Here is a 13,634-nt window from a genome sequence, read left to right as displayed (position 1 = left end):
TTCGGGACGTATTGATTTCTTTGGTGCACCTTTGGACCTGCAAACAGAGACGCCACGTCGGACTGAAGAGCTGCTGCATCGCCGCCATGGTCTCTGGAGGAGCCGAGGACGCGCCGTGAGGCCATGGCGCTCGGCCGCGGCTCCAAGAAGTCGATGTCATGTGACCGGGGGGCCTCGCCCGCCCCTCCGCCCGACGGGGTCAGTAACGACGCTTCTCAGCGGCTCTCTGGCGCCCGACGGCCGTCCCCTGGTCTCGAGTGTCCTTCCCTTTAGTGCATTAAAGGGGGGGCGGGGGGGGCTGCTCCAACCTGCTCTGCAGAAGAGTTAGAGATGAGCTCACCAGACCTCAGGTTGCATTGTGGGTAATGTAGGCGCTTCTGAGGTTTTTATATATATAAATATATAGAGAGATATTCATTGTTTACATGCATTATAAAGCTTCAATGGTCGCGGATGGATCCTTTTAATGTCATTTAGCAACATTGAAAAGAATCTAAACTGAATGTGTAACTGAATGTATGCTTCCAAAGAGGTCAAGTGTGGTCCGTCCTGCAGGTAGAAGCTGGCGACCGAGCTGTGGCTCCGCCCCCCAGCAGGGCTCGCTCCTGCAAGTGCGTCCTGGCCTTCCTCGCCGTCGCCATCGTACTCGCCGCCGCTGCGGCCTCGCTGGCCTGGTACTTCCTGGGTACAGACTCTCACTTTATTAAACACCCCCAATTGAATTAAGAGGATGACTCTGTCCATCAGCCTGCTAGCTGGTTAGCGGTTAGCTCATAGCTCAGTCCGTCCAGGCTCATGTGCGCTGTGTTGACCTCCGTCACAGAGTACAGGGTGTGGGTGGTGGAGCCTCGGCTCCAGCGGCAGTACACGGCCTACCTGTCCATCCTCAACAAGAACTTCTCTGCAGACCTGTCCTCTCACAGCAGCGCCGCGTTCAGGAGGGAGGCCCAGGAGGTGCAGCTCATGGTGAGCGGGGACCAGGAATCTGCTTCTCTGTTTCCATGTGCTTTTCACAACTAGCCTCCTGGGGAGGGAGGACAGAAGCTCCTGGATACCAACATCTCGCCTTCGCCCCTGGTTTCATTCCAGGGGTGAAATACTTTTTTGTTCAGTGAGGACGTTTAGTCGTCTCATTCAGGCTCTTTTAGAGGAACAGGAAGTGACTTCTGGGTTTTAAAACTGTTTGTTAAGTGGCTTCTGACTGGTGGTCTGCTTCCTCTGTGTTGCAGGTGAAGAAGATGATTATGGGCTCCGCTCTTTCTCGATACCTCGACCACACCACTGTGTTCGCATTCGGGTAAATGGATCAAACTTTATTTATCTATCTATCTATCTATCTATCTATCTATATATCTATATATCTATCTATCTATCTATCTATCTATCTATCTATATCTATCTATCTATCTATCTATCTATCTATCTATATCTATCTATCTATATCTATGTATCTATCTATCTATCTATATCTATATATCTATCTATCTATCTATCTATCTATATCTATCTATCTATCTATCTATCTATCTATCTATCTATCTATCTATCTATCTATCTATCTATCTATCTATCTATCTATCTATGTATCTATCTATGTATCTATCTATCTATCTATCTATCTATCTATCTATCTATCTATCTATCTATCTATCTATCTATCTATCTATCTATGTATCTATCTATGTATCTATCTATCTATCTATCTATCTATCTATCTATCTATCTATCTATCTATGTATCTATCTATGTATCTATCTATCTATCTATCCCTCTGTGAAATGAGGCCTCACTTAACTTCTGAATGAATTATAATCCATAGACGACTGTTTTTGTTGCCAAACCCTAACTGACTTGTTTCCTGTGATAAAAGAAGTTCATTTTCAGGAGGATGAGTCGTGTCGTTATAGATCAACTTTCAGGCTTCCGGTTTCACAATAAATCAGTATTTAAGGAGCAGAAGCTGGCGCTTGGCTGACCTCTGGTGGTGTGACTGCTGTGATGTCATAGTGATGTCACGGTGATGTCACAGTGTGCCACAAAGGACACCTTGACCTGGCTGCTGGTCCCTGCTTGTGTCCCTGCAGGCCGGGGAGCCTGGTGGCTCACTTCTGGCTGGTGATGTCGGTGCCCGGCAGCCGCGTCGGGGGGGTCACCCTGGAGGAGGTGACCCGGAGCCTGGAGGAGGGCCTGAGGCGGTGTGGAGGGTCGGGGGAGGAGGAGACGGTGGTCTGCGGCGGGTACCGCCTCCTCCTCCCGTCGCTGTCCGTGGGAGGTGAGAGGTCACATATTCATCTCGACATGAGGAGAAACCTTAATCTCCGTCCCCCCTCCTCGCAACACAGAGCATAAAACACCTCGTGTCACATGGTCCCCGGCCCCGTTCACCACAGGTTCCAGAGAAGAAATCCGAGCGATCCACCCTGTCCAAAGCGGCCTCCTGGTCTAGTCATGAGGAAAAAGAATCCATAGTGCGGTACACCTAAAGTTCGGTCCGATCAGAGCCCTTCGACAAGGCTCCTTTTAGTCCGTAGAGGACCACAACCGCCCTCCAGCCTCTCAGCAGGTCTCCCTTCTCCGGCAGCAGGAAGAACTCAGGACACAAGACATCCAGGTCTGAAGCACTCCAGAAACACCAGGTCGGAAGCCTGAGGCAGGTTCTGCTCCAGGTTGGAACTCTGATGTCCTCAGTCAGCTGACTCCTCCTGCAGGAGCACAACCGCTGCTGTGTTCATTGTGGATGCAAAGGAGCTCCTCCACGTGGACGCTGCTATATCACTCCCTGAAGGGCAGATGGAGGCTGGATGAGAGGAGAAGGGTTCATTTTAAACTTCTTCTTCTTCTGCTCCTCACAGAAACCGACTCCAGAGTCATAGAGCTCATGAAAGCCTCATTTGGTATCACACTTTCCTTCTTTTATTTTTGCTTAATTCATCATTTTCTTATTGATGCTTTCACCTTGATTGAACTGTGATTTGCTTGCGGCCCAAACTCCCAACTTTCACACAGGAACCGGAAACTTAATTTACACAAAGTTGATTTAAGGTATTTAAGATATGAACATATTACCTAATAATAAAACCTGAAAAAAGAGGCTTCACAGTCAGAATCTGCTGATCATTAGCATCAATGCTAATGCTAATACCACATAAGTACTAAATACATAAATCACTATTTTCGTTCATTTAAATAGAGTAAATCCAAACACGTGATCAGGGTGCAGCTCCCTCACTGCCTGCTTTAACCCTCCTGTCTGCTCCACCTTCTGCATGGCTCCTCCTTTGAAGACTGCTACAGCTACCAGAAGGTGGCGCCCGGCCGGCGCTCCGCCCTCCGCGGCCCCGACACGCAGCGCTCCTCCTGCATGTGGCACCTCCAGGCCGGCCCGGGGGCCCAGCTGGAGCTCCACATGGAGTGGCTGCTGCCGGAGTGCCGGGACCGGCTGGTGGTGTACGACTCCCTCACCCCCTCCGACTCCCGCCTCGTCACCTCGTGAGTTCTCCTCCGCCTTTTTACTCCCTGAACCCTGAAATCAACATCAGTCGATAATCGATCATCAGTTAATATAGTTAATAGAAGTGATTTTCTGAGTGAAGACTTGTCCTCTCAGGGTCTACGGCTGCAGCCGCCACGAGCAGCAGGTCAACGTGCTGTCTTCAGGCGAGTGGATGACGGTGGTGTGGAAGCAGGGTCTGTACAACTACAAGGACCCCTTCTCCCTGTCTGCACAGGCCTGGGACCGTCAGGGTAAGACAACCCCCCCCCCCCCCCCCGCCCCCCGGCAGCAGTGTGTCAGGGGACGGTGGACTGAGACTCTTTCCGTCTCGTCCTCAGACTGCGGCTCCACCGTGCAGCTGAAGGCCGTGTCGGGGGTGCAGGGGACACTGAGGACGCCCTTCTTCCCCAGCTACTACCCCCCCGACACCAACTGCACCTGGAGCTTCACCGTAAGGAGACGACCTGATGTTGGAGTTATTGACCTCTGCAGTTATTTCATGTCCTTTTCAGCTCATTTTGTGTCCCTTCAGAGTTCATCTGTTCTTTTTGTTGTCTATCTGTCACTTTTTTGTCTCTCTGTATTTGATTGGTTGTTATTTCGTGTCCCCTTGAAGTTATATAGCATCTCTTTGAGGTAGTCTCCATGTGGTCTCTGGGTGTCTCTCTGCAGTAGTTTTTGCTCCATTTTGAGTCTTTTTGTGGGGACACTTGACTGTGGACCTCTGATTCTTTGGGCCTGGGCCTGTAGCCGTTATCTCGTCCACGTTGAAGGGACGCTGTGCTCCTTCAGTCTCCAACATGTCTTCCTGGTGAGCATCCATGTGTGTTTTGTGTGAGGTCAGACCCCCGCTGACGGGATGGGGCTGTCTCTGGAATTCGAGGGCTACGAGCTGAGCAGAGCCGGCTACAACCAGGCCTGCACCCAGGGGCAGTGGACCATCCAGAGCCGCAGGTACGAGCCTCATTCTCATCTTTTGCTTTGTGGTCATCTTGTGTCTCTTTACAGTTTTCCTGTGTCTCTTTAAGGCCATTTTGGTATTTCTGTTGTTATTAGCATCGTGAAACTCTTATTCCATCTCATGTGAGTTGAACAAGTCTGCACACCACAAATTCTGCATGATTTCGCCTTCGTCTCCAGCGCGTTGACCACCACGCAGGTGGCTGCGATAAATAGACACCGTGATTCATAGCTCACAGCAGACGTGTGTGTGTGTCAGACAGGAAACGCCTGCTGGTCTGTAAAAGGTTTCCATGAAGGACACGATGTGATGACATAGTTTCATACACAACACATCAGTAGAATCATGTGTGTACGATTTGCACAGTAAAGGCATTATATGCTTTCCATATGATCCTTGTGTTCAGAGGTGAACAGCAGGGGGCAGCAGAGTGATCACCTTCATTAAAAACGTCTCACTGGGGGTCAAGTGTCTCCCTTCAGCCTCACGCCGTCTTATTTGAACCTCTGAACCTCAGGCCTCAGTCTGGTCTTCTGATCTCGGTGTCTCTGCCCCCCCCCCCCCCCCCCCCCTCAGACTGTGCGGCTCCAGGGGCCTGCAGTCGTACAACGAACGCCTCTCCCTGCTCACCGCGGCGACCACCGTTGTCATGACGTCCGAGGTGTCGCTCACCGGGCCGGGACTTCAGCTGCGCTACAGAGTGTTTAACCTGTCAGATCGTAGGTGTTGGACGTGAGCTCAGCAGCGTCTCGTTTGGGTTCCACTTGTGGTCATGAACATGTGTGTGTGTGTGTGTTACAGCGTGTCCGGGTCAGTTTCTGTGCTCGGTGAACGGATTGTGTGTTCCTGCATGTGATGGAATCAAGGACTGTCCCAACGGACTGGACGAGAGGAACTGTGGTAGTTATTTATTGGTGGAAACCTTTTGGTTCTTTAAAGTGAAGTCAAACTGTATTAAAGCTGCATTCTGTGTAGTGACCAGCAGGGGGCGACTCCTCTGCTCCCATAGACGTCTATGAGGAAATGACTCTACTTCTGTGTAGTGACCAGCAGGGGGCGACTCCTCTGCTCCCATAGACGTCTATGAGGAAATGACTCTACTTCTGTGTAGTGACCAGCAGGGGGCGACTCCTCTGCTCCCATAGACGTCTATGAGGAAATGACTCTACTTCTGTGTAGTGACCAGCAGGGGGCGACTCCTCTGCTCCCATAGACGTCTATGAGGAAATGACTCTACTTCTGTGTAGTGACCAGCAGGGGGCGACTCCTCTGCTCCCATAGACGTCTATGAGGAAATGACTCTACTTCTGTGTAGTGACCAGCAGGGGGCGACTGCTCTGCTCCCATAGACGTCTATGAGGAAATGACTCTACTTCTGTGTAGTGACCAGCAGGGCGAGACTCCTCTGCTCCCATAGACGTCTATGAGGAAATGACTCTACTTCTCTCTTGATTTATTCCCTCAGTAAACATTGTAAACATGAGTTTATGGTCTCAGTCTCTAGTTTCAAGTCTTCTTCAATGCAGCATGATGTTTATTTAGTGAATGATGGTCCATTTAGAGTCAAACAGACCATGAAGCAGGGGATGCTTTAGGGCGGGGCTACACAATGATTGGTTAATAACATGGAGATTATCTGTGAAATAAAAACATTAATTCTGCTTTAAAAAAAATATATTTTGCTAATTTCCCTCCTTGGAAGTAAAATAATCCAAAAGCTCAGAATGTTGCCTCTTTTATCTTTGTTGGATTCTCATTCATTGTGTGTATGTGTGTGTGTTTCAGTTTGTGCGGCACAGTACCAGTGTCCAGAGGACAGTCGGTGTGTGGACTACTACAAAGTGTGTGACCAACTCCCAGACTGCCCCGAAGCAACGGACGAGATGAACTGCACCGATGGTAACACATTCACACACTCACACATTCACACACTCACAACCCAAGGAGACAGCCTCCTACTTTCATATAATAACTGAAATCTAATGTTTTGACCCATACGTGTGTGTGTGTGTGTCCAGGTGTGCGGTGCACAGATATGACCTATGTGTGCGCTGATGGGACTTGTCTAAAGAAGCCAAACCCGGAGTGCGACTTCGTCTCCGACTGCCCCGACGCCTCGGACGAGAAGCACTGCGGTGAGAAGACCAACACGCGGACAACCACGCTACGCTAGTTAGCTGGCTAGCAAGCTGTAGCGTGGCTGGTTCTCTGGGGTCAGGGTGAAGTCCACCACAAGTCACACGTATTAAACATAATTCTGTGTGTCTGCAGACTGCGGCCTGAGGCAGTTCTCCAGCCGCATAGTGGGAGGGGCCAATGCCACGGAGGGGGAGTGGCCATGGCAGGCCAGCCTTCAGGTGCGCGGGACACACATCTGCGGGGGCGCGTTGATCTCCAGCCAATGGGTGGCGTCTGCCGCCCACTGTTTCTATGACGACCGGTAAGCCGGCCAGGAAGTGCTGGAATGAAGCTATGAAAGCATTTAAGCTCCGTTGGTGTTTGTGTTACCTTCAGATAACCCTCTGATCCATAAGGTTTCCCTTGTGGACATTAAACCCTCAGCAGGTTGTTGTCTCAGAGGACGTGTGGGGCTTCTGAGATGGTTGAGTGGAAGTCGCATGTTGTTTCTGATGGGATGTGACCTCCTTCCTCCCGCAGCCTCCACTCCCCCTCGCTGTGGACCGTCTACCTGGGCAAGCTGCTGCTGAACCCCAGCAGCCCCACGGAGGAGGTGACCCGGGTCCGGCGGATCCTCCTCCACCCGTACTACGACGACGAGTCCCACGACCACGACCTGGCCCTGCTGCAGCTGGACCGGCCCGCCTCCGCCCTGCTGGCCGGACACGCCCGGCCCGCCTGCCTGCCGCCGCCCGCCCACCAGATGGAGCCGGGCCTGCTCTGCTGGGTCACCGGCTGGGGGGCCCTGCGGGAGGGGGGTGAGGAGGGAGGGGTCGGGGTGTAGGTGGTTTCTCCACCTTAATCACAGGCTGTAGCTCGTTCGGTGTGACTGCAAACGTTAACATGGAGGAGAAGAAGATGAAGGAGGAGGTCGAGCCGTTCGTTACTCTGACGGTGGTCAAGTGAGAGTTTGTATCTGCTCCCAGATTTAACCTCTGACCTCTTGAACAACACATGGAGGCCATGTTTGTTAATTAGTCACATGACTCCTGTGGTTATTTACCTCTTCGTAAGGAGGAGTCTGTTGTATACGGTCAGTTTAGTACGTCAGCTGCGTAATAAAAGTTAGTAATCCATTTAAATTTTTCTCAGGACTCAGGAATGTTCCGTTTTAACCTGGGTGTAAGTGACTTCATGAAGCCTTTTAAATGCAATTATGCCGATCCTTTGAAGATGGACTTTTATTTGGTGCTTTTGACTCTGTTACAGGAAGCAATAAAAACCTGTTTCCATTGGCTCGGGGTTCTGTGCAGAATAATGCAGTACTGAGGCTATTTTCAGCCTTAAAGGAAGGTGGAACCGTCCCCGCTGGTTCATTACTGGCAACATGAACACGTTTAGTCTGTAGAGGAGGAATGATTCCTCTGGGACATCATTCTCGGTTCCTTTGCACCTTCGGCTCTCTGTGGACTGAAGAAACGTTGTGCTTTGTCTTGTAGCAGCATGAGGGTGTGGAAGTGAATCTAGACGGTGTCTTCAGTGCTTGAATGGAAAAGGATGAACGCGTTGTGACACTTTCTTTGACCTTTAACCCTCTGGTCTCCAGGCATTGCCAGCAACGTGCTTCAGAAGGTGGACGTCCGCCTGGTCAGCGAAGAAGCCTGCGTTCGCACCTACGGCCACCTGGTCACTCCCAGAATGCTTTGCGCCGGCTACCGGAGTGGAGACAAAGATGCATGTCAGGTACATGTAAAAACAACCTTGTTCCGTTTTTATCTAATTATAACAATAAAATAATAACTGCGGTGGATGAGATCACCACAGAAAGTAAACCAGGTGGTTTCTGCAAAGTCCGGTTGATTGACCACGTTTCCAGAGCCAGACACACGTCGTCCTTTACTAAGTGTTAAAATGACAGAAAGACATCAATTGCATTTGTAAAAAAGTAGCTGTGATTACTAAAAAGTCCTCCTGGGGTCGTACTGTGTGAGTAAGAAAAGACGCAAAGCAACAATGAAACTTAATAAAGTGATGTAACGACATAAAGGAACAACGTAGCGTGACAACGTAGCGTAACAACGTAGCGTGACAACGTAGCGTGACAACGTAGCGTGACAACGTAGCGTGACAACGTAGCTTAACAACGTAGCGTAACAACGTAGCGTAACAACGTAGCGTAACAACGTAATGTAACAACATGAAGTGGCAACATCAACATATAGTAACAACGTAGCGCAACATTGTCAAGTCACAATGTTATATAACAATCTGTAACACTGTTACGTAACAAACAAAGCATCAATGTATCAAACAATGTTATGTAACAACACAGCATAACATCATAAGGTAACAAGTTAGAATGCAAGCTAACGTAACAAGATCAAGTAACATCACAGAACAGAACAATCGTTGTTATAACATAACAACATAACAATGTCCTTGTGACAGGGAGACTCCGGCGGCCCCTTGGTGTGCCAGGAGCCGTCGGGCCGCTGGTTCCTCGCCGGCGTGGTGAGCTGGGGAAAAGGCTGCGGGCGCCCGGACCACTACGGCGTCTACACCCGCATCATCAGGCTCACCGACTGGATCAAAGAGGTCATCGGCAGCCCCTGAGACACTTTGTCTCTACGCGAGTGTCCTCTCAGGCCCGGGTACAGAAGCGTGATCTTAAGAGTTTATGTGAACAGGAGGCGGTGTTTTACTCCAATCATAAAAGTCAATCAATCAACTACATTAATGTAGCATCATTCAGAAGTTACATTATCAGCAGAAATCATCAAATTATTGTAAAATTAAATTAGGTTAGAAAGAATAGGACTCCTATGAGATAGAGAAGTGATTCATAAACACTAATAATGAATGTTTGTCTTAACTGAAAATAATCAGGAACACTGAAATTAAAAATAGATTATATTACAGCCCTGTTTGACATAATAAAGCATATTTCTGTTGCATTAAACTGTTTGTATGTTTGACTGGAGGCGAATATGAAAATACAGCAATAGCACGATGGAAGCTCAACGAGCTAAACGTCAATCAGAAACCAGGAGTCAGGAATCATTTATTGCCAAAATATGTGAGACAGGAATATGACGGTTGGTGCATAACATTGAACTCTACAGTATAAGCTGACGCTGAGCGTGGTGAGGTTAGTCACAGATCTGATTAGATTCTAATCAATGAGGCCACAGGAGCCGCGCATCACAGCTGCTGCTTTTATAGCTTCTGCAGAGTCACAGCTGGAGTTCAAACAAACAAACTACAGGAACTTAAAATACTGAAAACTCGGCCTATTTTCCAAATAAAGAGCATTTTAGCTCAGTTTCTCTACAGCTTCTCCATCGCTCCCCTGGGCTCCTTCGCTCTCTGCTCGCAGCGACGGGTCAAACAGCCGAAGGCCGTGTTTTCATTGTGGTCTGCGTTCATCTTGGGAGTAGTGGTTGGACTGGGAGGAAGGGAGGGAGAGCGTGGGAGGAGAGAGAGAGAGAGAGAGAGAGAGACACTGAAGGCAGACGCAATAAAGATGAAGGAAGCTCTGCTCGATGTGGTTTCCACTTCAAGAAGGAATGTGTGTTTTCTCTCCACCATCATCAACTTCTACCCTTTGAATGAGAGGAACCGAGAGAGAAGACAGGCTTTAGGGACTCGTAGGAGACACACCGAAAGGAGGGACACACTGAAAGGAGGGACACACCGAAAGGAGGGACACACTGAAAGGAGGGACACATTGAAAGGAGGGACACACCAAAAGGAGGGACACATTGAAAGGAGGGACACATTTAAAGGAGGGACATATTTAAAGGAGGGACACATTTAAAGGAGGGACACATTTAAAAGAGGGACACATCAAAAGAAGGGACACATCGAAAGGAGGGACACACTGAAAGGAGGGACACATCGAAAGGAGGGACACACCAAAAGGAGGGACACATTGAAAGGAGGGACACATCGAAAGGAGGGACACATTGAAAGGAGGGACACATTGAAAGGAGGGACACATCGAAAGGAGGGACACACCAAAAGGAGGGACACATCGAAAGGAGGGACACATTGAAAGGAGGAACAAAGAGACATCACAGTGGACGAGGAACCTCACGACAGAAGCAGTCCAATGAGACATCAGACCGGTGACGTAGAACGTGGACTCAGGGATGGAGGCTGCAGGAGGAGGGAGGGGGGGGAGACCAGGGAGGGGTCAGGGTGAGTAGAGAGGGAAGGAGGGAGTCTGCTCCTCAGTAGTTCCTCCTCTCCTCTGACTCCTGCAGCTCGTCTCTGTCCTCCTGCCTCGTGGATCTCCACCAGGTAAGAAACACGCCACCACGCACTGCGCCACACGACGGCCCACGACGTCACGGCGACGACGTCACGAGGACGTTCCGAACCAATCCGCAGCGTCGACACAAAGTATCAACAAGTGGAGGAAGAAGAAGAAGAAGTGCGCGTGAACTTATTCACAAACTTAGCAGCCTTTTCTTTTTCAAGAAGTTGGCCCGTTTTTCCTCGTGCACGCGTCTCGCTGACACCTTTCTCGTCGCGCACGGTGCGTGTGACCGCAGCTTGATTCCAGGCGGATGCGCGTGCGCGTGTAGACGTGGCTTCCTAAATGAATCCACCATGACGGCCGCGTGCGCATCTCCTTAGATGGTCCTTCATAGCGGAGATGTTGGACCAGGATGCCGCATGTTCATGATTAACATCGATGCTTTATTGTAGTTTTATTCTACTTTGTTACTGATGCTGGAATCAGGAGGACACGGATAAGCCCCGCCCCCTCTGCTGCGTCACCATGACCTCATTACAAAGGGACTGAGGACCTTTGCTGTGGGGACCGATGGAGGTTTTGAAGCCTCCCAAATCTCCTTCTTTTCTCTCTTGTCGCTGCAGTGAATCCACAAAGAGATAAAAGTCATATTTTGACAGTTTGGAAAGTCGATGAATTGATGCAACGATGGAGAATTAGAACCCACAGGGTTTAGATCCCAGATCCAGAAGTTCTCTTCTCAGCTGCTGCGTTTCCCACAATACCTTGCTGCTGGTTTCTACATGAAGCATCGACTTCGAGCCCCTCGAACGTGTGTCTGTCAGCTGTGATGTTTCCACATCCAGGTGTGTCCAGGTGTGTTTGCGACTCTCCTCCTGCAGGTCGTGTCAGCCATGTTGGCGTTGTGTCTGAGGCTGCTGTGGCTCCTCCCCCTGGCCTTCTGCGTCCCCTCCCCCTCCAGACCCCCCTCCAGACACTGCAGGCGGTGCTGCGACCACACGGAGCCGCCCGCCGCCACGGGTCAACACCAGATACCGGAGGTCCGCACCGTCATCAACATGACCATCCTCAAAGGTACAAGAGCATCAACCAGGACCAGGAACTGGGGAGGGTTTCACGTTGGACTCATGAAGAAGAGGTGGAGGTACTGAAGCAGAACCACAGAACTCCAAACATCTGAGAGTCTGCAGGGAGTCAATAGTTGACCATCGACATCTTCTCAATAGTTTATTCCTTCATTGTGCTACAGGCTCACCTCCACCTGCAATCAGGGTGAAGAAAGCAGCTAAAGTAAAAAGGAGAATAATGGTTTTATTCAAATGGGTTCGGTGGCTGCCAGAGAACAGAAAACATGAGCTAACGTAGCTAACGTTCATTAGCGCATCCTGTAGCCCAGATGGATCCTTCTGAACGTCCACGCTCAGGAGATGAAGCTGAGAGGACTCATATCCTTCGTGGTCATGATAACAGTCAGAGGAGCTTTCACAGGATTGAGGTCAAAGTTCTGACATCACAGGCTGAGACTGGGATCATTTAACATAAACCATCAATCCTTTCATATCCACTGATCATTTTTATTGGACATCCACGACCTTTTCCTCCGATGTCCGACCCACCTGATGATGAATGTTCCTGGTTCTGACGTGTCTCCTCACACCTTACAGGGGACAAAGGAGACCGAGGGGACAAGGGAACGCCCGGCAAACCCGGCTTAGAGGGCCCCCCCGGCCTCAGAGGACCCGCAGGTACCAAAGGCACCAAAGGCCAGGCCGGTTCCCCCGGAGACGCCTGCAAGACCCCCCGCTCCTCCTTCTCGGTGGGCCGGCGCAAGGCTCTGCACAGCGTGGACTACTACACGGCGCTGGTGTTCGACACGGAGTTCGTCAACGCCGACGAGCACTTCAACATGTTCAAGGGCAAGTTCTACTGCTACGTGCCGGGGGTCTACTTCTTCAACGTCAACATCCACACCTGGAACTTCAAGGAGACCTACCTGCACCTGATGCACAACGACAGGGAGCAGGTGATCCTCTACGCGCAGCCCAGCGAGAGGTCCATCATGCAGAGCCAGAGCGTGATGATGCAGCTGGCGCTGGGCGACGAGGTGTGGGTCCGCCTCTACAAGCGGGAGCGGGAGAACGCCGTGTACAGCGACGACGTGGACGTCTACATCACCTTCAACGGGTACCTGGTGGCCCCCGCCGGCCCCTGAGCACCCGCCCGAGGGAGGGGGGGGGGGGGGGTTACGTTTGTTCCTCAGGACAAAGGACGTTGTTATGCAACATGTCATGTGACTGTAAACCTTTAAAAAAGTGCTTTTTCCCCAAATCAAGGTTTTGATGATTTACGCTGACGTGTTGATGTAAATATCTGTCTTTACATTCTGTGTTTTTACATTTATTTGCTCTGCTGCATTGGGCAATAAAAAAAAGAGACTCGATTATGAAGAAAATTGTATTGTTTAAACCTGGCTGTGATATTTAAGATTTGACCCCAAAAAGCCTCCAACCGTGTAGGATGAACAAACCCAGCTCCTCCTGCTCCTCCGGGTCTCCCTGTGAGCCTGGAGGCCGTCCTCCTCAGGGAGGAGATCTAGAGGAGAAGATCTGAAGCTTCAGAGCAAAGCGGTTTGTTATATATATATATTCATATGTATAATGTGACGCGTGACCCGTTGTTTTTAAAATTAATTTATTATACTTTGTCATGGTCATTACTTCGTTCATGGTTAACATACAGCCGTCATGTCGAGTTTTTATTCATTTCCATCCATGTCATGTGACGCCTCAGAGGAGAAAAAT

At 50.0% G+C, this 13,634-nt stretch overlaps 2 protein-coding genes across 2 annotated transcripts; both read left to right on the top strand.

The window, feature by feature from the left end:
• Nucleotides 1-26: 26 nt before the first annotated feature.
• LOC119217894 (transmembrane protease serine 6) lies at nt 27-9,531 on the top strand. The gene is made up of 18 exons (XM_037471920.2): nt 27-198; nt 556-685; nt 824-966; nt 1,230-1,297; nt 2,085-2,272; nt 2,853-2,894; nt 3,285-3,489; nt 3,608-3,744; nt 3,832-3,944; nt 4,338-4,447; nt 5,031-5,173; nt 5,256-5,354; nt 6,240-6,353; nt 6,473-6,589; nt 6,726-6,894; nt 7,113-7,390; nt 8,179-8,315; nt 9,021-9,531. Exons 1-18 carry the CDS (start codon nt 124-126, stop codon nt 9,183-9,185), a joined length of 2,433 nt encoding a protein of 810 aa, XP_037327817.2. The 5' UTR covers nt 27-123; the 3' UTR covers nt 9,186-9,531.
• Nucleotides 9,532-10,783: 1,252 nt separating this feature from the next.
• c1qtnf6b (C1q and TNF related 6b) lies at nt 10,784-13,602 on the top strand. Its single transcript, XM_037472154.2, has 3 exons — nt 10,784-10,874; nt 11,715-11,907; nt 12,498-13,602. The coding sequence occupies exons 2-3, from the start codon at nt 11,727-11,729 to the stop codon at nt 13,043-13,045; spliced, it is 729 nt and encodes a 242-aa protein (XP_037328051.2). The 5' UTR covers nt 10,784-10,874; nt 11,715-11,726; the 3' UTR covers nt 13,046-13,602.
• The last annotated feature ends 32 nt before the right edge of the window (nt 13,603-13,634 follow it).

This window comes from Pungitius pungitius, chromosome 9 (assembly GCF_949316345.1).
Source record: "Pungitius pungitius chromosome 9, fPunPun2.1, whole genome shotgun sequence".
NCBI lineage: Eukaryota > Metazoa > Chordata > Actinopteri > Perciformes > Gasterosteidae > Pungitius > Pungitius pungitius.
The sequence above is the reverse complement of the archived record's forward strand: the minus strand, read 5'-3'. Positions and strand labels throughout refer to the sequence as shown.

Bases quoted from the DNA above. Each gene is read 5' to 3' on its own strand.
- LOC119217894 (XM_037471920.2), top strand. From the start codon at position 124: ATGGCGCTCGGCCGCGGCTCCAAGAAGTCGATGTCATGTGACCGGGGG. The intron at 6,354-6,472 runs GTAACACATTCA...GTGTGTGTCCAG, and splicing joins CGAGATGAACTGCACCGATG to GTGTGCGGTGCACAGATATG. The intron at 7,391-8,178 runs GTGAGGAGGGAG...TCTGGTCTCCAG, and splicing joins GGGGGCCCTGCGGGAGGGGG to GCATTGCCAGCAACGTGCTT.
- c1qtnf6b (XM_037472154.2), top strand. From the start codon at position 11,727: ATGTTGGCGTTGTGTCTGAGGCTGCTGTGGCTCCTCCCCCTGGCCTTC. The intron at 11,908-12,497 runs GTACAAGAGCAT...CACACCTTACAG, and splicing joins CAACATGACCATCCTCAAAG to GGGACAAAGGAGACCGAGGG.